The sequence below is a fragment of the Procambarus clarkii genome, chromosome 7, assembly GCF_040958095.1.
Source record: "Procambarus clarkii isolate CNS0578487 chromosome 7, FALCON_Pclarkii_2.0, whole genome shotgun sequence".
Lineage (NCBI taxonomy): Eukaryota > Metazoa > Arthropoda > Malacostraca > Decapoda > Cambaridae > Procambarus > Procambarus clarkii.
Genome location: NC_091156.1, coordinates 16,089,358 through 16,107,432, shown reverse-complemented (window position 1 = coordinate 16,107,432; position 18,075 = coordinate 16,089,358). Strand labels below are relative to the sequence as shown.

The 18,075-nt window shown below is 41.1% G+C and overlaps 2 protein-coding genes across 2 annotated transcripts in view; both read left to right on the top strand.

The window, feature by feature from the left end:
• LOC138356891 (uncharacterized) overlaps positions 1 to 18,075 on the top strand; it is a 418,031-nt gene that overhangs the window by 64,417 nt on the left and 335,539 nt on the right. The window lies entirely within an intron of this gene.
• LOC123761407 (malectin-A) overlaps positions 1 to 18,075 on the top strand; it is a 77,510-nt gene that overhangs the window by 12,589 nt on the left and 46,846 nt on the right. Inside the window, exons 3-4 of the mRNA XM_045747428.2 lie at positions 6,498 to 6,623; positions 12,715 to 12,897. Coding sequence (XP_045603384.1) covers positions 6,498 to 6,623; positions 12,715 to 12,897 — 309 coding nt within the window. The remainder of the gene's footprint in view (positions 1 to 6,497; positions 6,624 to 12,714; positions 12,898 to 18,075) is intronic.

Sequence of the window (18,075 nt, the reverse complement as noted above, 5' to 3'; positions counted from 1 at the left end):
TGATATGCCAGTTTCTGGGTGAGCCCCATTGGCTCCATGAAGCTAGCTTACTGATTAAATGCCATACTACTTGAGTGTCATCAGTTGTGGTATTCTTGTAAGCCTACCTGGGACCACAAGCCAGAACCTTGGTCCCCTCAGGAAAGCGATGGGAGCATTGGCACATGAATAGTTTACATGTAAAGTCTTGCACTTCTGCTATCACCCAGAAAAATGATGGTTGAGAGAGAAAATGGCGATAAGCCTGCCAAAGAACCTCATACTCTCGCTGAGAAGAAAACTACAGGCATCTATGTAAAGCCAGTCACCTGATCACCATAAAATGGCGATAAAAATGCATCAGGAAGTCCAGACATGGAAGAAAAGGCCAAACCAGCAAGGTCCTTCTCCTTCCCAACCTGTCGATAAAGGCGAAGCTGCTGAAAAATGCTCTAGGCTAACCAAATAAGGCAAAAAGCTAAAAACTCCTGCAGAAGCAAGTGAACAAAGTGCCAGCAAACTAAAAGTGAAACAGAAAACCGCCCTAGACCCCACTGCAGCAAACAAGCAAGCAGCCCAGGAGAAACATTGGTTTTGCTGGCAGCTGCTGCTGAAGGGGACCAGGATGTCTCGGTGATTGCTCGAGCCACGGTGCAGGAGCCTGATATTTGCCCCTCTGGTTTACCAGTTGCGCAAGGTTTTGCTCCGTAGGCTGTTCTGGTATTTTCGGAGCAGCCAAACTCTGAATCCAACTTTAGCGTTTGCTTGACATTAGGCAAATAAGCAAACGTCACTAACTCCGTCGTGCTGATCACATCCCCCGTGCTGGCCGCTATAGCATTCAGTTCTTCGACTGATGTGGACTATGGCGATCGTCGACTCTGGTCTCCGACTCTTGCAGGTCTGGGGCCCCCCCTAGCTGCGCGGTGGCAGTTGTGACGTCATGCTTGTTTTGCTTGTTTTTGGATTGGGGAGTTCTGCTTGATAGTTTGCCTTTCAGTAGCAATTTTGAACCAGGTGGAGTTTTTTTTGGGGTCACCTACCTTTCTGGGTGCCTAACCCGGTCGATGGCAGACATGGAATGCTTCCAACCACATGGAGGTTTCTATAGGCCATTGCTCCTTGTGCCTCTGAGGGGGCGCCAGGTTCTGGCTCGTGGTCCTCGGTAGGCAAGACCTCCAATCGAATTGACTGATGCCACGATCTAATAATACATATCAGCCTGGTAAGCTCTAGGGAGCCTCCGGGACTCGCCCAGAAAATGGCATTACATTACATTCAATGCTGTTTTTTTCCTTCGGTTAAAGTGATCTGTTATCCTCTGCTCTTTGCACCTTTTGGAGCTGACCAGGTTTTGGCCTCTGATCTCTGATTGGCTTTTGGGACTTGCAAGGGTCAGTTGGGATTTGGACTGGATGTAACACTCCGGGATATAGCAACAGACACACACTGAAGGACCGAACAGAAAGGGCATTTTATTTCATTTCATGATGGTTTTATCATTACCTAGGTTCAGAATGCAATATTTGTAAGCATTAAACTACATCTACCAATCTATTGTCTATTTTAAGTGTTTATCTACATCATCTTGTAGCTGGTTTAAGGGGGCGTCTGGTTATTATAATGAAAGTTGTTCAATGTCAACCAATATTATTTTTCTAGTTGTATATGAAAAGTGCTTAAATTGTCCCAAGTTTCAGTACTGCAGCGTAAATAAAAAGGGAGTTTTTTTTTTTTTTTTTTTTTTTGAACGTTTTTTACACATTTTCAAGACCACACTTCAGAACACACGTTTCAGATAAAATTATTCTGTGACACTTTTCTGACACATTAGCATATAATAAAGGATTTGGGGATTTAGAATTTCCAAAACATCTTTAGTTTTCCTAATACAAATGTTCAAAGTTCCCCAAAATTTTTTTGCAAATATGGCATGTTTATTGCTATTATAAAATCAATAAATGAACTTAGAGAAAAATGAAAGCCCCCCAATGTAGAGACATGCCCTCCACATATACTGTGTAAGTTTCATGTAAATTGAATAAGAAAAGAATGAGTTTTGTAAACGTTTGTGTCAATTGAAAAAAAAACAGAAATGAATAAAGTCTAAGGTTCTAAAATCTGTGGCTGGGGTTGACATCAACCAATTTTCTCCAAAATTGGCATCCTTACAGATAGGCTTACGTACAGTCAGGTGTGTAAGTTTGATGCAAATCGCCCCAAAAAAAAAGAAAAAAAAAAATATTTAAAAAAAAAAAAAGAAAAAAAAATCCTTTTTTTTTTTTTTTCCTTAAATTTTTTTTCCAATTAAACTAATAATAATATTTGTTTAATATATGCTATTGTGATAGCAAAGAGTTGTACTTATGATTTCAGTTGACACTTTTGATTGATAATCGATTTTGACCATTTTTGCATAATTTTCACAACTACTTCAATATTTTTTTTCTCCCTTCCTATTTATGCTACAATGCTGAAACTTGGACCAGATGAAACACTTTTCATATAGAACTTGTCAAAAAAGTTTGATTGAAATCGAATGAGTTTTCATTTTTGCATTTTTGGACCCAGATGCCAACCAGACGCCCCCTTAAGTTTTTAATTTAATTTGCACTTTATTTTTGTTGTAAATTTACAAATATTGCTGTTAAGTCTTGCATTGTGAGTCATATATATATGTGTATATATGTGGTAGACAACAAATGCCCAAAGGAGGACACTCTTGCAACAATTTTCCACCCATATGTAATGCCATTTATGTTAACACTGTTTCATTTGAAATATCCATGCTGTATTTCATCATTATCAAAGGCTTGGATAAAATAAAGGTATAGAAAGCTGCTTGAAAAAATACTGTTTACATTTCTGGAAAAGAAAAGTGTGTTAATACATGAGCGGTCCTTAGTAAAGCCATGTTATGAATCCTTTATCAAATTTGTTGCCAAAAATGTAAACAAATGGTTTTTGCGATGATTGATTTAAGCAAATTTATAGCACCATATTTGGTCATCCTTGATTCTGGTACAATACGAGAATCTAATATTTTTTAACCCTCAATGTAGCCAGTTTCAAAATTGTTACTTTGCACATGAAAAGAAAAATAAATTTGCATGCAAAAATTTAGGGAAAGAAAAATCTATCTAGCTTTTTATTTTTACCTGGTGAGCTGTAGAAAGAAGCCGGGTGTTGGGGTCAGTGTGTCCGTCGACGCCAGATGCAAGGTTTGCCGACTCTGGGGTACAGGGAAGAGGACTAGTATGTTCGTCTTTGGCTATTTTTATGTTCGTCGCTTCACTCATTAGTTACACAATGTAATGTTTGTGTTGAATAACTTGATTTAAGTACAGTACACACACATTTTGCAAAATTGTAAATTCTGTATTTAGATCTTCACTAATATGTACACCAATTGCACATAAACCTGTTTCTGGCACAGTTCAACAGAAGTGTCATGCAACCTACTACTGTATTTTACTGTGATTGTCTGGCATGCTGCCCAGACCTGGATTCAGATGCAGGTGTTAAAGACCTTGCAATTACAAAATGTGCATAATTTTTTGGGAGGGCTCCTTTGTTGGCTCCTATAATACTTGCTACTTGAAAAGCTCCACCAAATTCAATGTGCACCAGGCCCTTGTGTGTGTCTTTAACCCCTATGCTGCTATGGGTCAAATGGCCTTCAGCACTGCCAGGTGCAAAGAAAGAAAAATGAAAAAAAAAATCATAATTTTTTTTTTTTAAGTCTTAACACTTTGGCTCGGTAATGACGCAGCATTGCGAGTTTTTTTTACTCGGGGGAAGTCCGGTAACGACGCAACATTGCGTGATTTCCGGCGGCAAATTGGCGACGGTTTCGGGATGGACGCACCGTGGTTTTGGACATTATATGCATACACATCTGTAGGGAATTTCATTGCGAATACATTGATACCAAAATGAAAGACCTAGGACCAGAATTGAGGTAACAAAAGTTGAAAAGAATATACCCATTTTATTGCTCTTTATTAGCGCTCACTGCGGTAACGCACCGTCACTTTCTCTGTTTGCTGTGGGTGGGACGCCGGGCTTTTGAACTTTATATTTGCATATACTTCTGTAGGGAATTCTATTGCGAACACAATGACACAAAAATGAAAGATCTAGGACGAGAATTGAGATGTCCAAAGTGAAGAGAGTGTACACATTTTATTGCTCTTTCGCGCTCCCGGGTAACACGTTCTCACTTTCTTTCTTGCCGAGCTTTTGGGCTTTATATGCATTTAGTCCTGTAGAGAATTCTATTGCGAACACATTGATACCAAATTGAAAAACCTAGGACGAGAATTGAGATGAGAAAGTTGAAGAGAGTATACACATTTCGGTATGACCGCTCTCTCTATTGTAATGAGAGGCGCCTTGGGGTAGTGCAGCGCTCTCTTTCTGGTAACTTTCATGTTGTTGGCGGGTGGAGCGAGCCTGGTACCTGGTTGTTAAGCGGTTAGGCGGGTCGTATTCTGGACAAAATTAGGATTAACCCTCGGGTCACTAGGGGTCGAAATGGGATTAACAGCCACAGGCGCAACAAAAAAATTCCAATTTTTTTTCTTTTTAATTTCTCTATTTGTATTCCTGGGAATGGGAAAAATAATAACAAAATTTAATTGCACTTACCGTTGACGTAAATGAGCCGAGAATATCGGCGATGACGTCACGCCTCATCTTCGCTGGACTGCTGTGCGCCCGGGGTGAGTCAGGCGCGACGGAGAAGGAGCCCGAGTTGCCGCAAATTTATTTTCGCGTTATTATTTACAGTATCTATGGCGTATTTTACACCCATTTTTTCACTGGTGTGGTTCAATATGTTCTCACATGAATATATATATTATGATAAAACTGTTGTCAATGTATATTGTATCCACATATTAGTGTCACAAGTATTTGCACAAAAATGTCTTATTTCTCAATAAAATATACAATTTCTTATGATTTATTTCCACTATATACACCCACTTATTCTGTATTTACATGTTTTGGCACCAGTCTTGGACATTTAGAAGTCATCAAGACTGTGATACTCGTTGAAACATTGGACATGGCACAGAGGGACCTGACACGCTATGCACCAAGTCATCACCATTATTCATTTCTGTTCCCTCTTGGTTGTGGTAAGGGACCTTCCCTTACACACTCTACTTGCACTAGCGAAACTATTTTCCGATTCTAAGTCACTAAAACCGGAAAATGATTCACCTTCTTCAGACTCGTCGAGCAAAACATCTTGCAAGTTTGCACATGAACTGTGTGGTCTTGCATAAATTGGGGTCGAGTGAGGGCGAGGAGGCATGGGCGAGATGCTAGGCCTAGCCCTGGTGGAGCCAACATGTTCACACTCGTCGTCGGTCATATCCACCTCTGAGGGCTGTGTGTAGTCATGATCAAAGTCTGAGTCGTCAATATCAGACTCATCACCATCCGGGAACAAATTCTTGTTAATTTCATCCTCGATCAGAGGTCGCGAGGAACGCCTCGCTGAGCAGGGTCGGTCATTGAAACTTGATGTGCTCGCCATGGTGTCCGCTGGGTAACTGAGGCCTGTACACAAAGGGGACCCACGCTGGATTTTTTTCCCAGGCGGGGGTTTGTTTATGGTCGATTGAGGCTTGCCGATGACTACCCCTATCCCACGCGGGGCATTTATATTATAGCGCTAGACACGAAAGCATATATAAATGATGTGCGCAGTTTCGGTTTTATCACTAATAACATATATATATGATATGCGCGGCTTAAGGGTTAAGGACTTGCCTGAAATACTATGCATGCTAGTGGCTGTACAAGAATGTAAGAACTCTTGTATATATATATATATAAATAAATAAATAAATAAATAAATGTCATGAGCTGATATTTTAGTGTGGGGATCTTGGAGGTTTATCAAGATTCTGGTTAATGTTCCTGGACCCATTTGGGCTTGTTACCCTAGATCGGGTTTCCTATCCAAGTGTGTCATCTTCATGAGTGTTGTAAGTGCCTTTTTCTGTCTTCTCAGTTGTTATTTTTTTTTTTTTTTTTTTTTAACTGGTTTCCTCTAGAAAACTAGCACTGAACATAATGAAAGGCCTCTTTCTGGTAGGACTTTGGTGTCTCTCTGATTACCTACTTCCCTCTACCAGGTGTCAGTTCTTGATTTATCAGATGCAGGCTGAGTCGTTTGGCTGTTTTGGTGCTTCATTTTCTTTGAACCTCACCTCTATATTGTTTTGCTGGCTTTCTGAATGTTTTCTCTGTGAGGATGACTATCAATCTCCTGCTCCCTATGCACATTGAGGGTAACAAGGTTGTGACTCTGGTCCCTGGCAGGTGATACAGGATGGCTGTTGTGTGTTTCAGTAGTGGGGAGCCATCTCAACAAGACAGCTTCAGGAAGCCACTGAGACTACCAGAAAATTTTTTCATCACATTCATTACTGTTTTTTAATGTAATTTCTTCAAATTATTGATATTGCTTGAAAGTATTTATCTATAAATATATGTTGCAGGTACTATATCAAACCGAGAGGTATCACCATTCAACGTTTGGATACGAAGTTCCTCTCAAAGGTGATGGAGACTACGTTCTTGTTCTTAAATTTTCAGAGGTGTACTTCAATGCACCTGATCAAAAGGTTTGTGATCAGCCTCTATATTTTTAAAACTTTTGTTAAATAAAAGTAAATCCTCTTTAAGAATCATTATCAGCCAAACTCCAATAGTGGAGAAATTTCTTGAAAATTTTCATTATTTTCCATATTTCCTCACTTTCATGAGGTGTAAAGGCATCAGCTTAATTAACCCTTAAGCTGTTCCAATCATCTCCAGTTGATTTGTCCATATGCGCCAATTGCCTGGAGATGATTTTAGGAGCCCCATTTTTATAAAATTGAAATTGAAATTGAAATAAGTTTATTGAGGTAAAATACACACAAAGGGATGAGGTAGCGCAAGCTATTCTCACCCCTTTCAGTACAACGTGTTAGTACATACATAGACACACATCACAAACAATAAACCTGTTACCAAACATTCTGAGAGATAAACATGTACATTTCCTCCTTCACAAGTAGTATGGTATCAGACGTACACAAATACTTTTATGACCTAGTTATACGGATAATTCAACAAAATATTACAGTCTTGGTGCAAAATTCTTATATCTCTCAAGCATATCATCAACCTTTCCTTTGTGACACATCCAGGCTATTTGCTCAGGAACAGTCCTTATCTCAGTGTTTCTATATACATTAATCAACGGACAATCAAGAACATAATGGGCAAGGGTGTGAGACCTTAACATACCACATAGTTTACACTTTGTGTCATTATCATGAGCACCTATCCCATATTCCCAGTAATATTTGTACCCAAGCCTGAGCCGCATGTACACAGAGTCACTCCAAGCATTTCTCCTTTTACCATAAGTGAAATGGGTGTTTTGACTCACATGTAGTGTTGCATGGTTAGACTTCTCTCATACATTATCCCTCTCCTCTCCACTCCTGCCTGTGCCTGAATATTTCTGATTTTGCTTCTTATTTGTCTCATTGTGAATTCACATTCAATGTCAATTTGTGGTTTTGATGTGGCACGTTTGGCCAAGTCATCCGCCACCTCGTTGAGCACTATTCCAACATGAGATGGAATCCACATGAATTTCACACTATGACCTTTCAGCTGTATCTCAGTTATTCTTCTCTTACAATCCTCAACTATAGACATGAAGACTGGGTTTCGACTGTTTAAGGACTCCAGTGCTCCTCGGCTATCGACAAATACAAAAACATTTTTGTCGTCATGACGTACTTCCTCCAAACACGCCAGAATGGCCTGCAGTTCAGCTTGTGTGGATGATATATAATTACTAAGCCGGAGTTCAATTATCCTGTCCACAGTCCCAAACTCCATATATTCCCTTATTAGGACACCACACCCTGCCCTGCCATCCTCCGCCACCGACCCGTCGCAATATACATGTAAACTGTTGCCTCTTGGTAACCGAGATATCATGCTTCCATACAAACACCGTAATTGTCCCGGTTCATGATGAATCTTTTTATAAAAAGCCCCACCCAATGGGGGGATGTCATTTAACACCAGAGCCACCTGTCAATCACTTGCCATATTTGGAAAATATTACGAGTCCCTCTGTTTTCTTCCAGGCCCTTAGTAAAAATCTGCAGACCATGTCTGGTGCATCAGCATTCAGTGTCTGAATGTGAAGGGCAGCTATGCTAGGGACCATCAAATTTAACAGCAGCAAATTAGTAATTACAGTACAGTACTATGTATATATTTACAGGCAAAATGTGTGCTATGTGCAATTATAAGATTTAGCCTTGTATGCATATATTAGTACATGTATCAATAAATACAGGGTGTGCATATATGTATACTCTGTTCATACGTATATTTTCAGTTACACATTATAAACACCACTATTAACACATCAATACAACATGTTAGCATAAACAAAGTGTGGTGCCTTGTCTCATTTTTTTACTGAAATGCAACTTTTCCAGGCCTCTACAGCTAAACCTTGATAGGTAGAGACTTTTTACTTCGATTTTCATGCTTCTTGGATGCTAATTAACAATGTAATTTTTTTTGTTTCCAGAACTTTTTTTTCTGGGGGGAGGGGAAGTTAGATAACAAGGATCTTGCAAAAAAGGGATGCCATGCCAATGATGATACTTATTGAGACATTAGTGCTCACTAGAGTGGAATATTGTTGCACACTAACAACCCCATTCAAAGCTGAAGAAATTGCTGACCTGGAGAGAGAATTCAGGTTGAAACACACTTTCCAGGCAGGATTTACTCACTGGATTCCACAAACTCTGTTCACTGAAGTGGCTGATGTGCAGATTTGCTTTTAGGATGTTGGGACAGAGTTCACAGACTTGTGGAAAAACTTGCTCATTATATAATAGGTTAAAAAGTAAAGATTTCCTTAATGAAATCAGCCCATAGAGCATGGGAAACATTAGGGGATGAATGGTAACTGTTAATGTGGCTCCAATCACTTTTTAACCCTTGGGCCACTAAGGGTCATAATGGCTTCAACACCCATAGGCGCAACAAAAAAAAAAAAATTCTTTCATCTTATAAAAATGTTCATTTATGTTCCCTGATCACGGGAAAAATAAAAAATAAATTGTAGGTGGCATATTTTTGGCGCAATAGAGCGGGGAAGTGTGGCAAAAAAGAGGCATTGACAGAACAGTCACCAGACGAGGTCTGCATGAGGGGGTTGCCACAAAGATTATATAACGTAATTATTTCAATGTCTGATTGATTTTTTTTTTTTTCAGTAATATTATTCAATAGTGTGTATTATGATATATTTATAAAATAAAATGTGTGAACCATCACTGTACTCTGTGCAGTGCTGTGCCTTTGCATTGTTCATCTTAGTGATTCAATTATGATGTTCATAAAACAATAAACAAATAGTTTTGTTGTTATTACACTATATACACATGCTACATATACGTATCTGCATGTTTTGTTCACCATAACGAACCACTAAGTTGGTATTGTGAGTCAAAAAGCAACGAAGAGTGGCCGTTACTCACCAGCCAGTCAGCCACTCGCCACCACTCCCTCGCTCACCTCCTCACTCACCAACATACTCCTCCCACCTTACTGTTTTTGCATTTATTCACAATACACAGATGTTACATATAAGTATCTACATGTTTTGTTCACCATAACTGTACATCTAAGCTTGTAGGGTGAGTTCAAGCAATAATAGACGTAGCTAAACACACAGTCAGCTGGTGGCTGCTGCCGTCACTGGTTCAAGGCCAGGCGCACTAATATTTCTCCTCCAACAATACTGTTTGTGGTGTTAGTACACTATATACACACATTATATATAAGTATCTACATGTTTTATTCACTATACCTGTACAAATAAGCTGGTATGGTGCCCAAAGACCATAGTGGCCACCAGTAAACAATATGACAAGTCGTGCAGACACCGCACCTCCTTCACCAAAATGGCGGCTCCCAACATAGTCCTATTGCTGTTATTACACACTATACACACATTATATATATAAGTATCTACATTTGTGTTCACCATAGCAAACCACTAAGCTGGTATGGTGAGTGCAGTCAATAAAAGGTGGCCACACAGAGTCAGAAGACGACGCCACCACCCTCCCTCCCACAGCCTTACTCCTCCCTCCATGGAGCATAGCGCTAAATATCACCACAATCCTGCTATTATCAGAATCCTGGTCAGTTTTATCGCAGTCAAGAGTCTTCTGTAATACTATCATCGCTAAATAATAGCATTTACATATATATTTTAACACTTTTAGGCGATGCTGTGGTCACAAGCTGAACAGCAGTGCGGTGCGCTAATGCTACGTACGTCAGCCTTGGTGGCTTGCTCGGTACTGAGGCTCTCTCACCCAGGAATGTTGGCCACGATTTTTTTTCTAGGTGGGGTCTGCCAACTATTGGGCGTGGCTGTACAATAGCTGCCCCTATCCCACATGGGGTGTTTAAATGAGAGCGCTAGACACTAAAATAGCTATTAATGTACAAATCCACAAGGGCCGTGACGAGGATTCGAACCTGCGTCCGGGAGCATCCCAGACACACTGCCTTAATCGACTGAGCTACGACAGGGTTAAAAAGAGTTGAAACCGAAGCTCTACTGAACTTACTGGATCCCGTAGCCTCTCCGAGGCACAAACCAGGATTTTACACAACTCCCCCCCTGCACCCGAGCTATGTCAATAAGCTGTTCTCCCTTTTCGCAATATGATCCCATAGCCTCTCTAGTAAGTTCAGTAGAACTTCGGTTTCAACTCTTTTAACCCTGTCGAAGCTCAGTTGATTAAGACAGTGTCTGGTATGCTCCCGGACGCAGGTTCGAATCCTTGTCACGGCCCTTGTGGATTTATTCATTTGATGCATCATGTTAGTGTGATTTCTGTGTGTAATGATGTAAGGGCGAAGAGGGAGAACGGCCTATTGACATAGTTCAGGTGCAGGGGGGAGTTGTGTAAAATCCTGGTTTGTGCCTCGGAGAGGTTACGGGATCCAGTAAGTTCAGTAGAACTTCGGTTTCAACTCTTTTAACCCTGTCGTAGCTCAGTCGATTAAGGCAGTGTGTCTGGGATGCTCCCGGACGCAGGTTCGAATCCTCGTCACGGCCCTTGTGGATTTGTTCATTTGATGTATCACGTTAGTGTGATCTCTGTGTGTAGCTATTAATGTATTGTGCGGTATCGGTAATGTTACTCAAATCGTCTACATTTGTATTGCGCGGTCTAAGGGTTAATGATTTTTGTATAAGGGTGCAACATTATAAGAAAGAGTTTGGTCTTGGGAAAGCCATACCATACCTTGCGATGATTTTGGGGTTTAGCATCACCGCGGCACAGTTCTTGACCCGGCCTCCCTCCTATTGAGCACATTTAAAACCAACTATTATGATTCGTTTCCATTTTGAGATTTTACTGTTTCGTTCACAAATATTGGCCTCCTGGAGCAATCTCTGGTTGCAACAAATTCCTCGCTGCAACAAATTGGTGGTGGTTCCATGTAGTTTGTTGAATCAAGAGTGCACTGTATATATATTATGTATTTATTTTATTTAAAACTGCATTAGACAAAATAGGTTACAACAATGGTTACATGGTCTTGTCTTGAAGGTTGCATGTTCTCCTGAAGCAAGGCCATCCCACTGGATGGCCTTGCTGGACAAAAGAACTGGCAGATTTCTGGACGAGCAAACTATTGAGCAACTATGTTGCATCCTGGAGAAAGTCAGTTATTGGCCTAGGGCAATATTTTTTCAACCAGGGTTCTTCTCAAACCTTCCTCAGTGGTTCTGTAAGAAGTATACTGTAAGAGTTCATTAATTTGAATTCCAGTAACCCGAATCCTTGAGTAGATTGAATAAAATAGTTTGTTTTTGACTGCTTAACTTGAATAAAAGTCCGATTTACTGAGATTTCTGTTGGGTGAAAACCCGAATAAATTCAAATTGTTTAATTTTGGACTTTACAGGTAAAAATTTGGCTAACTTGAATTGGTGAGGGGGAAAGTCCCATGTAACTCAGATTATTAATCGTAAACGGAATAGTTAACAAAAAATAACAAATGGGTATTTATCACAAATCTCATCTATAGGCATGTTTACATAAAGTGAGAGTTCCTACAGTATATGAAAAATATTTTAGGGGATCCACCATATTAAAATGATTTGAAATCTCTGGCCTTTGAGACCTCACTAAACCTAACAAGCTTCCTGTCCCCAAGACTGGGGAAAACCAATTCTCTCAGTTCACAATACACACATTATCACAATTGGTATGGCAGGTACAATATTCATAATTATAAAATTTGAGAAAAACATTTCAGGCAATGAGGTGACTTGAACTGGCGTTCTAAGAATTCCTAGACGCCTGCCTTAACTTATTCGGCCACAATAGAACAAAAGCCATTCAATCGTAGCCGAGTGGGTTAAGGCATGTCTGGCAATCACCAGAATGTTAAAGTCGCCTCATTGCCCTAAATGATTTTTGCATTGATATATCATGCCATTGTAATTTCTCTGTGTTACGAAGTTTATATTACATATTGTCTAGCCTAACCATGCCAGCGTTAATATAAAAATTTCTCAAAGGTCAATTATTCTTTTGAAAATTTTGTTTTAGATTGTAGTTGCCAGACTATTCAGCTTTCATTTGCTTTCAGGTTTTTGATGTTGTAATGAACAGTGATATGACAGTGGTTCCAGCACTAGACATCTTTGGCAGAGTAGGTCGAGGTGTTGCTCATGATGAGTACGTTCCATTCACAGTCCTCTCCAACACACTTATAGTTGGAGGTCAAGAGAGTCCTCTCAGAGGAAATAAGGTCAAGGTCGACTTTGTAAAGGTTAGTTTTCAAATAATCATAATGACATAAAATGTTAATAATAATAATTAATAATTTAATAATAGACAATTTATTAAATGTTAATGTATTTTAATATAGTATTTGTATTAATATTAAGTTTTCTGGAAGGGCTGCCTTCTGTATCTTGCTGAACTATCCACCTGGTGTTCTCCAAACCCAAGTGCTATGTGAGAGACTAGTGATTGACGAGCACCTATGAGAGATCAGGCTCAAACTGTGACCCCTTTAATCCCCTTACACTGCTCCAATTGTTTCAAGCGACTAGCTGCTCTGTGTTGATCACTTGTAGATGATTTAAGATACCCCATCATATTTAAAAGTCTCGCTCTTTCTATGAGGTCATTTGCTCTACAGAGCACCACTTGGTTCCCGAACTTTAGTTATCCAAAACTTCCAGTCATGCTACACGAACTAAGTTCGGGTAGGAAGTAGTCCGCCAAGCTTCACGCCGGCCGTGGTTGGGGTTACCCTACACGAACCAAGTTCGGGTGAGGAAGTCCCCTGAGCTGAGAGCAGAACTGGTGACTGAAACAATAGAAGATGACATAGATAGGTGTATAGATTTTGATGAAGAAGCACCAAACAATCGAAACATGACTGATGATGAAATTATAGAATTAGTAAGTACAGCAAAAAAGCCAGAAGAGTGCAATGAAGAAGATGGAGAGGAAGAGGATGAAGAAACGTTAAAGGAAAAATGTAATATGGAAAAAGTTCAGCAAAATATTGAAGACAAGAGCCAAGGGAATGAAACAAATGTCAATTAAAGAGTCTTTTGCAATGCCTTCCAAGAAAGCTCGCATTGCATCACCTGCACTTGACTCATTGCATGTTGACCCAGTCAACCCAGCAACTTCAGTCAACCCAACACCATCAACATCCACCACCACCTCTTCCGTGTAAAGAACTATGCTTCATCAACATCGATCATCAACATAAGCAGATCAGGACTTCAATTATTGGCGAGTACAAACATAATACGGTCGCATTTATGCTATGAACCTGTCGATTTTTCCCCTAGAGTTTTTTGTAAATTTTTCAATTTTTTTCCCTCCATTTCTCGTATACGAACTTACATGTTAACCGACAGGTCTCATCCCCAAGGGGTTCGGAAACCAAGTGGTGCTCCATATTAAGGTCCTGGATGATGTCTTCCATCTTGAACAAATGCAGGATACTCTGGCATTTTACTAGAGTATCAGAGTAACGACATTTGCCATGACTGATGTATGCACTTCCAGCTCTGAGATGCGGTAGGTGCACAGAAAGGAAGCTTGTCTCTCAATACTAGAATTCCTTACTCAATCGAATAAAAAAGTTTCTAAGTGCTGAGGAATGCTTATTGGGCAGTGCCTATGAATTTTAGATTTCAAAAGACCATTCTCAGTTGGAAACGGGGAGTGAGGAAACACCTGACAAGCATGACGATGTTTGTGGCATCTCACTCCACACTCCCGATCATATAATGGAGGAGGATATCAACCAGTGAGTTGAACATGATGAAAATAACAGCTCTGAATTTAGTGTACTAGATGTTAACAGTGATGACAGTGAAAGTGTTGCTGGTGGTGATGGCAGTACTAATAGCCCTAGCGAAGTGTGGTGGTGGTGGTACTGCCTTCCTCTCAAAGTTTGTGGTGTCTCATGAAAGATGTATTGTGTACATCTGAAAACAGGTTCGTGTGTGGAGCTGTGGTTACTGTAACTCATGCTAACACTCCTGATCCAGCTTCTCGAGAGTGTACAGGCATTCACAGGCATGTTGGGCTCACAGTGAGAACCACTACTACCATGGTTGACATGTGGTATTGTTGTGAGGTTTTTAGCCACATATACCCAGTTTGATGATTCAGATACTGGTATTAGCAATTACTTTGTTGTTGATGACAGAATGTGCAAAATGTATTATTTCCTGGTATATTTTCTGGTAAAAGTTTCTGTGAGGCAGTGATGAATATCTTGTGTACGTGATGAACAGGAGAGTTTTCAACTGTTATAGAATCTGAAGATTTTTACCTCTGCATTCCATGTATAAATAGATTGAAGGAGACTAATGTCACCAATTTGTATACATTTTTGTGGAGAGCCCCTCCGGGTCTGATATGAGATATGAGATATAATATCCACAAATATTAGACTGTGGCATCAGTCAATTCGATTGGAGTGCTTGCCTACCAGGGACCACAAGCCAGAACCTGGCCCCCCATCAGAGAGGCATGAGGAGCAGTGGCCTACAGGAACCTCCATTTGGTTGGAAGCATTCTATGTTGGCCATCTACTGGGTTAGGCACCCAGATAGGTAGGCATCCCAAAACAAACTCCACCTGGTTCAAAATTGCTACCAAAAGCTGAACTATCAAGCAGAACTCCCAATCCGATAACAAGCACACAAGCATGACATCTCAACTGTCGCCGCGCCGCTATTTGTGTATCTTCCCCCTCCTCGGGAGGGGGGAAGGGGGAGCCCTAGACTCCCGTGCCGGTCATCCAACCTCAGTTCTGAGGCTGATGTGTTGATTGGCAGCCGTTTGACTCCGGCTCCTGTCTCTGTGCAGTGCTGTGCCTTTGCGTTGTTGTTCTGCTGTGTGGTGGTGTGCGAATAAGTAATTCACAGAGTACTGGGGCTGCATGCGCCTAGGGCCATCTTCCCTAGGGGCTCTGTAAATAATGCCCCTTGCAGCTTGGGGTTATCTTCCACAAGTCGTTCGGGAACTACCTCCATAGGGATCTTTTGCTGCTCGGTGATTGCCCACCCTTGGGGTGAGCTGGGGTTTTCATAGCCACTGTTTGACTTTGGGTTTAAGGTAGCATCGTCGCAAGGTACAGTGCAGCTTGTCACCTATTATCACAGTGGTCGGTTCTGTTCCTCCTGGAGATGTCTTTTTGAGAGGTTTTTCTTTTCTTTTTGTTTGTTACCTAGTGGGGGGGGGGGGCTGCCTCTTGGTCGTTATTCACCCTCTGTTATTCCCGCTCAGTCCTTGCGATTGTACATGTTGCAAGGGTTCAGCTTTAATTGTTCTCTCGGTTGTTTGGGCCAACCGCTTAGCAGTACCTTGCCTGGGCTTTCCTTAGCAGTCAGCCTAAGGGCCCTAGAAAACCCCATTGGGGCTCATTGGTCTAATGGATGTGTCCCTCCCTCCCAGGTCCCATCTCATCTTTTGCAAGTTCAAAGGTTTCTCTGTCCCCTTGTCTCGGGACATTCACCGGCTTTGCCTCAGTCATGCTGCCTGTTAGGTTGAGGACACCTTGGACCCAGAGTCCTGCAAGTGGTGTTCCTTGCTGGTGCTCCAATTCACCCAGTCCACTGATACTGATAATCAGGTGCAGGCAGCTTTGGTGTTGCACTATGATGGCTCCCAACTACTAGGTCATATAAGCTGTGGAGTTCTGTTTGGCCTACCAGGGACCAGAGCCAGAACCTGGCCTTCCTCAGAGGTGGAGATAAGGTGTCACTCCACCAGGAAAACATCTGGTAAATCACTGCACAAGTGGTGAACAAGTGAACACTGAGCAAGTGGTGAACTTTGACTCTGGGTCAAAGGTGTCATTCACCTAACAGGCAGCATGACGGAGGCAAGCCGGTGAATGTCCAGAGACAAGGGGACAGAGACCTTCGAACTTGCACAAGGTGAGATGGAACAAGTGGTAGGTGTAGGAGTGAGGGAGGGGAAAAGACGTATCATGTGCACTCCGTTAAAATCTTGACTTTTACTAGGATTTCTTAGGACTACGGCCATGGATTACTAATTACAGACATCACAAAGTGCATAGTGACCCGTTGGAAAGTTGAATCATGTTATTGTGACTCATCGTCTGCGTAACATCTGATGTGTGATTCCGCAGTGGTATCACATTCTTGAAGAATTTGTTTGCATCATCAATCTACAATATTTTCAGGGGTTCACACACGGGACATAACTGGTTGACTTCACTGTTTAAAATAGAACTCAACAAGCACCTTCAAAGGATACCTGATCAACCAGGCTGTGACTCAAAAGTCAAGTCTCGAGCAGCATCAATCAGCCTGGTGGATCCAACCAGCAACCATGTAAGAGAGAGACCCTTGTGTAGGGAGAAATAGCAGTGTTAAATGTTGAAAAACAGTCTGGAACTCTTACAGTTGAAAACCCCGTCCAAGGCTGCAGATGCACAGAGCATCATCTTAACAGGAAAATGTCCTCTTCTAAAAACAATGTAAACAAAAGTGATAAATGGTTAAAAAGCAGATTCAGTGCAAGAAAATATAGAGAAACGACTGTGTTAAATGTAGAAAAACAGCTTGGAACATTTAAAGACATACACATTCCCCAATAGTTTATTTATATGAAACGTATGTGTTTGTATAAACATTATTGGAACTGGGCGGTTAAGGAGAGACGTTGGAGCTCTCTATTAGTCACTTGGTGGAGAGAGGCAGTGAGGGAAAGGACCTGTCACTTGTGTGGCTTGGGATGGTCTCCAGCAATACAATAAGTGCAGTGTCAGATGTTTTATAGCGGTGCTTCCCCTTTTGTATGAGTTAGGACCGTGTATAAATAAGGATTTTAGAACCGTGTGTGTAGGTAATGTGTTGTGTTATTTATTCATGTGCTCGGCTCTCTGTGTCACGTGGTGTTATCCCCCATCTACTTTGTCCACCCTTTGTGTATTGTGGTCAGGACATTGTATTGATAAAACCCATGCCCTTTGTAGATACCCAAGAGGAGTGGAGTATAGTAGTGACCTTAAGTCCCAGTTTGTGGAGACCTATCCTGTTGGGTGTGGACCCTTTTGCCAGTTGACTCCTGAGGTGGGTGTTAGTTGGAAGGAACCTTCCCCCCCCCCCATCCCTTTGTCTGTAACAATCCTGTGGTGGGTCTAAGTACACCCTATCCCCCCCCCCCCTGTTCTAATCAGTGTGAGATAATCTGGAATTGTTAAATAAAAACCCTTTGTAAAATTGTACCCCGAGGTGTATTTCTTGTCCCGTTTAGTTAAAACTGTTTTTTACTGCTATATAGACACCTGCAGTGTCTATATAGCAGTTATTTATAAGAAAGTAAGAGCGGGTGTTGTTAGTTATTCTCTAGGGTACGGCTTTCAATCTCATACCTTACACGCAGGAGGTCTTGTTGAGGACTAGATTGCAGGAACATTAACCACCGGAATCTTCAACTG